The following is a 7,237-nucleotide window of genomic DNA, read 5'->3' as shown; positions in this document are numbered from 1 at the left end:
CTCTCTCTCTCTCTCTCTCTCTCCTTAATATATTTTTATTGATTTCAGAGAGGAAGGTAGAGGGAGAAAGAGATAGAAACATCAATGATGAGAGAGAATCATTGATTGGCTGCCTCCTGCATGGCCCCTACTGGGGATTGAGCCTGCAACCCAGGCATGTGCCCCTGACTGGAATTGAACCTGGGGCCTTTCAGTCCACAGGCAGGACCTCTAACCACTGAGACAAACCAGCTAGGGCCTCTCTCTTTTTTTCTTGTGGAGTATACTTACAGACTTTTGATCTTTATATTTTCACAGAACCTGCTCTTGGTTTCATTGATCTTTTGTATTTTTTTTTCTATTTATTTCACCTCTGGTTTTTATTATTTCCATCCTGTCCTTCTACTCACTTTGGGATTTGCTTGTTCTTTTTTCAGTTTCTTAAGTATAAAGTTACATTGTTTATTTGAGATTTTTCTTGTTTCTTGAGGTAAGCCTGTAATGCTATGAATTTTGCTCCTAGGACTGCTTTCCCTGTGTCCCATAGATTTTTGGTTGTTGTGTTCTCATTTTCATTTTTTTCAATGTATCTTTTTATTTTTTTCTTGATCTCATTGTTAACCCAGTCATTGTTTAGTAACACAATATTTAGCCTACATATCTTTGTGTATTTTTCACTTGTTTTCTTGTGATTGATTTTTGAAAGTGCTCTCTACCTCCTATCTAATATCTCTAAAAAAGAATTAATAAATTCATAGGGTGTAAGATGCTCATCTTTTCAATGTAAATATTAGTGCACATGTGAGAGATGACTCTATTGCATTTATTTTTTAGCAGCATGAATTCAATGACTTCAGCAGGCTCCCAGGCCAATACTGTGTTTGTGATGGCACCCCACAACGGGTATCCTGTGATCCCAGGAAGGATGTCTCAGGTGCCCCAATATCCACTCAACCAGCCCCAAGTCCACACAATTTCTGGGAACCTACATGGTTTGGAGCCACCTGTGCCTATGCAACCTGACCAGAGATCCTTTAAAGACGGCAAGGTTTTAGGGGTAAGTGAGATTTCACACTGTGTTCACTGGCCACATGGCTGGAATCAGTGCAGGGAAGGAGGTTTAGAAACACAGAAACTCCAAATTCAGCAAGTGGGGCTGGAGTTGACCCAGCCTTGCCAAACTCAGGTCTATTAAAAAACTCAGCTATGTAGCATCATCAGCTAGCTATCTATCTATCTTGGGCATTTTAGGAAAGAGAAGGAAAAGCAACAAAGAAGCAGTAAATTGGAATGTTGGTCCTGTTGCCAGAATCCATGTTGACCCATCTGGCCTCTGGAAGAAGGTGGGCCCAGCCAGACAAAAGGTGGATTCTAAACCCAATTTGTTTGAATGGAATCTTTCTCCAATGGGAACAAGATAAGAGCTCACACTGAAGTTCCCCCAAAATGGCTGTCCTGTGTGGGAAAAGGGGAAGCCCATTTCATTGCATGGTTGAATGATGACCATGGATTCTGATCCAGGATGCTCAGGTTGAAATCCTAGCTCCACCCCCATATACTACTCATAGTAATGTCAAACGATATAAAAATACCCAATAATCCCATTTATGAGACTTTGTCCTGCAGCCATGCCGGGACACAGGGGAAATATGACATGTATGAGGTTTTTTATTGCAGCATGTCTTGTGATAGAAAAAGAACAGAAATAACCGAAATACCCATCAATGTAATACTGGTTATATCAATGTATTGTACATCCAAAGAAAGAAATGTGGAGCTAAAAAAAGAAACCTCCTTGTACAATGATATGGACATACCCACAAGCTATATAATTAATGGGGGGGGGGGCGCGGATAGGAGGGTTAAGAGCAGACATGGCATGTAATTTGCTACCATTTGTGCAAATTTAAGGAAATAATATACTTGTATTCACTGCCATTTTTGTAGTATATACACATATACATATACATATGCATGTGTATATACCATTTGGCTAAGAATATGTATTAGTTTCCTGGAGCTGCCATAATACATTACTGCAAATGAGGTGGCTTAAAACACTTAGAAATGTACTGTCTCACCGTTCCAGAGGCCAGAAGTTTGTGATCATAGTATCCATGGGGCCGTGCTCCCTCTGAAGGCTCTAGGGGTGGATCTGTTCCAGGCCAGTCTCCTAGCTTCCAGTAGGTCCTTGGTTTGTGGCAGCATTATTCCCATCTTGGCATTCTCCTGTGTGCCCCTGTGACTCTTCACATGGCGTTCCTTTAAAAGGATAGCAGTCATATTGGGACCACCCTATTCCAGTGCACTTCATTTTACCTAATTACATCAGCAGCAACCCTATTTCCAAATGATAACTCATTCTGAGGCCCTGAACTTCAAGATATTCATTGATGGGGGAGATGCAGATAAATTTCTATCCTAAACAATATCACCAAAATAACAGATGAGCACAAAGACTTATCTACAAAGATGTTTATCGCAGTGTTGTTTATCATATGAAAACAGAAACAATCTTACCTGCCCAATATCTCTGTTCCAACTACTTCACAGATCATCCATGCAATGGAATGTGGGAAATCCTTAAAAAACATATGTTTAAAGAATATTTAATACCATGGGGACATGTTCGGGATGGAATCTTATTAAGTTAAATATGCAGGGCCATTTTGAATACACTATATATTTTTGGGAAAAAAAACACACACACACAAAACAATGGAGGGTTATACACCAAAATGTAAGAGATTGTAATTCTTTGAGTTGGGGAAAATTATGGCAAGTTTTATTTTTATATTATTCATATAACTTTTTAGACCAAGAAAAGGAAATATTTTTTAAAATAAAAAGGAGGCCAAGCAGTGTGAGGGGTGGGGGGCTGTGGGTAGGCTCCAGCCTCAGAAACAAAGGCCTCAACTTCTGGCTCCCTTGACAGGCCATCCAAATCCTGATCGGCCTGATACACATTGGCCTGGGCATCATCATGGGGACCATCATCCCTTGGGGCTACACAGCTATCTCATTCTACGGAGGCTATCCCTTCTGGGGAGGCATCTTGGTAAGTAATATAAGTGGCCCTGCAAGTGAGTTCCAGAAAGTGCCAACACACTGGCAAGTTGTGTCCTTTGCTACAGCCAAGAGAGCCAAGAGAGCACGCGGCCAAGAGAGCACGCGGGCTGTGAACCCAGCTCAGGCTTTATTCACCAGGAACATGAGTCTGCTTGGGCAGCCAGAACAAATACCACAGACTCGGTGGCTAAACAACAGACATTTATTATCTCATAGTTCTGGATGCTGGAAGTCCAAGATCAAGGTGTGGGCAGGGTTGTTTCTCCTGAGGCCTCGCTCCTTGGCGTGTAGGTGACTGTCTTCCTTCCTGTGTCTTCACAAGGCCTTCCCTCTGTGTGTGTCTCTGTCCTCATATCTCTTCTTATGAGAACATCAGTTATATTGGATGAGAACCCATAGGACCTCATTTAACCTTAATCACTTCTGTAAAGGCCCTATCTTCAAATACAATGCTCCTCAACTAATGATGAGGTTACATCTCAATAATCCATCGTAAATTGAAAATATCCTGCGTCAAAAGTGCATTAAATACTACACTGTAGAGCAGCCGTGGGCAAACTACGGCCCGCGGGCCGAATTCGGCCCATTTGAAATGAATAAAACTAAAAAAAAAAAAAAGACCGTACCCTTTTATGTAATGATGTTTACTTTGAATTTATATTAGTTCACACAAACACTCCACCCATGCTTTTGTTCCGGGCCCTCCGGTCCAGTTTAAGAACCCATTGTGGCCCTCGAGTCAAAAAGTTTGCCCACCCCTGCTGTAGAGAAAGGGTTGTTTACCCTCATGATTACATGGCTGACAGGGAGCTAAGGCTGGCTACTTCTGTCCAGCATCACCAGAGAGTATCTTAGTACATATAACTCACCCGGGAAAAGATCAAAATTCAAAATCCAAAGAACAGTTTCTACTGAATGCATATCATTTTCACACCATTGTAAAGTAAAAAAAAAATAAAATAAAATAAGGCCAACTATAGCGAGTCTGGAAACAACTATACAGTAACATTTGGAGGTCCTGGGTGTTCAGACTTCAAAAGATGGATTACGAGGAGACAAAATTCAGATCATATACCAAGTGACAGCCCTGTAAGGTGCCATTGCCCCACAGCGGGCACCTTTTCTAATGAGCCCAACTCAAAGGTCAGGAAACCTTTTTCTACCCATCAGCCAAGCGCTCACATGTTCTTCAACGCAAGCCCAAGGCCAGAGCTCCAGAAGGAAAATGTTTCCACCAGGAGTTAACGCTGTAGGCGTCCCAGCCACAGAACAGTCATTAAAATTAAACCTGGAATCCACAGATAATATTTTTTAGTAACATATTAGATTTTTTTCTTAAAAGCCCATAGTTTTTATCATATTCTCAGGGTGATCTGGAACCTCTTAGAAAGTTAAGAACCACAGGTCCTTTCTCTTCTCCAATGTATTGCCTTTATGGTCCTTTTACATTCTTCCTAGTGCCCTTTCTGTTCAGCACAGACCCAGACTTGGAACTCAACCAACCACAGACACCTGTGTGTATAACAGAGTTCTGTGGAGTTTGGGGAAATGGAGAAAACTAACACCACAGCCACAAAACAGTTCCTATTGAGTGTTAGATTCTCTTAAGGCCTTGGTGGCCATCTCCCCTTCCATCAGGCTGCTCAGGTCCCGTCAGCCCTCATGACACCACCCTCCCTTTTCCCTGAAGGGCACTTTTGCTCTTCATTGCCTTCTTGACTACAGGACTATCTATTTCCTAAAGATCATATGGTCCTCCTCCAAACCAAAGGCCCTCTTCTTAGGCACCTTAAAAGGACCAGCAGAGACACCAGAAGTCTAGCCTTCTGTTTCCTTCCTTTCCTACAAAGTCTGCAGAAAACATAAAATTGAGGCTAATTTTCCCACTTATAGGAAAAATGGCATTCCTCTTACAAGGCATTGGTGGCTAGAGTAAGTTTTCATTGTGAATACTCATTTCCATTCCAAGACACAGGCATCTACTCTGAGGTGGAATGAGTACAGGATGAGGGTTAAGAACATGAGATCTGGAGTCAATTACCTGGATTTTATTTCCAGATATGCTATTTTCTGGATGGTCTTGGGTGTGTCTTTTAAAATTTTTAAGCCTCAGTCCACACCTCCTTAAACTGGGAATAATAATGGTGCTTGGCGGGCCATCATGGAGTTAAGTAAGGCAAAGTTCAAAGCACTTCATGTAGGGCTGAGCAAAGCTTCCATTAAACCATAGCTGATGTCCTTCAGACTGTTACTGACAGAAGGGAATCCCATCAGCCACTATGCCTGCAGAACATCAGTGTTGAAATAAATGCACACAATCTACCCCATAGCCCTCATAGTTGATCTTTGCCATCACAGAAATGCAACATTTTTCTGATTAACTAAAGATACTCACCAAATTGTAGACAGGTAAGGACTAATGTTGGGCTTATATCCAAAAGCAGTGAAAATACGGAACCCCTTCCTTCTTCCCTCAAGAGCCCCCATGCCTGAGTGAATCCTTTTAGGAGGCCAATAAGATGTGCATGTGGGAAAATAAAAGGCAAGAAAAGGAGAAATTTTATTGAGTATCTACCATGTACAGGATCTACCATGGGCAAGATATACCAAATGCTAGATGCAAGGGCCTGATTATCTCAATAACGATTAGGAAGACAAATAGTTTTTCCAATTTTTTGAAGAGGAAATATACACTTAGAGAAATTAATAACTTACCCAGAGAAATTAATAACTTACCCAAGGTCACATGAGTTTCAAGTTAGAGTTTAAAACCAAGTATAGTGGATTCTAAAATATATATTTATCCCAATTCACTGCCCTGTCAGGGGTGCAAAATAGTCTTTCCTTCTTTCCTCCCTTCCTCCCTCCCTTCTTCCCTCCCTCCTCCTCCTCCTCCTCCTCCTCCTCCTCTTCCTCCTCCTCCTTCTTCTTCTTTCTCTCTCTTCTTCTTTCTCTCTCTCTCTCTCTCTCTCTCTCTCTCTCTCCTCAGTTGAGTGGGAGGTCTCAGCAGAGGATCATAGCATTTATGAGAGAATATATGTGTGATAAGAAACACAGAAGCCTGAAGGTGGGGCCCTGACCCAACCTCTTTCTAAACGCCCTCTCTTCTGTGCCAGTTCATCATTTCAGGATCCCTCTCAGTGGCTTCAGAAAACCTACCGAGATCTCCTTGCCTGGTAAGTCCCATCCTGAGACAGGCTCTCCCAGCTGTGGACCCTTAGGAGAGACACACAACAGGGGAAAGAAGCTCACACACAATGCCTCCCTCATCCTTGAACCTGCTTATAACCAGACACAGGGCACTGACATGCATGCTCATTTACAGAACCACATGAACCTGACCAGAGTCACAACTGGGGAAAGAGTTCAGAAGACTCGGGGAAAGGAAGGGCAATAAAACCAACTTCATTTAGGCATCAGGGTGTGGAGAGACAGAGAATAACTTTCCTAAGAGGATCTTACAAGAGGAGGCAAAAAGCTACCTGGGGTGCAGGGCTCCCCTCCTGGAGCACACAGAGCCCAGTGCCAACATTTCTACAGGGAAGCCAGGGGAGGCTCAGACCGCAGCTTCCCTAAGGAATCCTGCCAGATAAGCTCTGTAAATCAACGTGAACAAGGCTTGGTGGTCCCCAAGCACTGGATTAAGAAAGTACCTTTGCTTCTCTCACAAGCAGGTTATCTGGGGCATGGGGCCCCAAACTGAACCAGTCCCAAACCAGATGAGATCTATTTTAAAATCTCCATAGGGAAGGTCAATTCTGGGCATGCCTTTCTGCACATTTACCAGAATTTTGGAGCATCAGAGCCTGTCACATCCCAAGACACTTGGGTTAAGTTTCCTACCCTTCTCCTGGGGGATAAATGGGTCAAGTGTTTCCCAAAGATTATTCTTGGGGATACTTGTCCCATGAGATACTTTATGATTAGATAAACTTGGGGAAGGGGGTGGAAATATCTATTTAGTAGTCCCCTCTCTGGAAGATCCATAATCCATGTTAAAGGCTCTGAGAAGTCCTGCACAAAATACCTGTTTAACATTTTTCAGCCCAGGTGTTTTCAAAGCTAATTCACCACCATTTTACTTTTTTGCATAGTACACCTCTTGCTCCAGAACTAGGATTCTGGGAATGCACATTAAGAATCACAAGTTTAATCTATTTCTCAAGTCAACTACAATCATTTTTCTCTC

At 42.4% G+C, this 7,237-nt stretch overlaps 1 protein-coding gene across 1 annotated transcript in view; it reads left to right on the top strand.

Annotated features, from left to right (window-relative positions):
* The first annotated feature begins 817 nt into the window (after positions 1 to 817).
* Positions 818 to 7,237, top strand: part of LOC102428284 (membrane-spanning 4-domains subfamily A member 8) — a 30,561-nt gene continuing 24,141 nt past the window's right edge. Inside the window, exons 1-3 of the mRNA XM_023756398.1 lie at positions 818 to 1,036; positions 2,915 to 3,037; positions 6,165 to 6,224. Of these exons, the coding sequence (XP_023612166.1) occupies positions 818 to 1,036; positions 2,915 to 3,037; positions 6,165 to 6,224 (402 nt within the window). The remainder of the gene's footprint in view (positions 1,037 to 2,914; positions 3,038 to 6,164; positions 6,225 to 7,237) is intronic.

Source organism: Myotis lucifugus, unplaced genomic scaffold, assembly GCF_000147115.1.
Source record: "Myotis lucifugus unplaced genomic scaffold, Myoluc2.0 scaffold_92, whole genome shotgun sequence".
Taxonomy (NCBI): domain Eukaryota; kingdom Metazoa; phylum Chordata; class Mammalia; order Chiroptera; family Vespertilionidae; genus Myotis; species Myotis lucifugus.
This window is presented reverse-complemented; position numbering and strand designations above follow the sequence as displayed.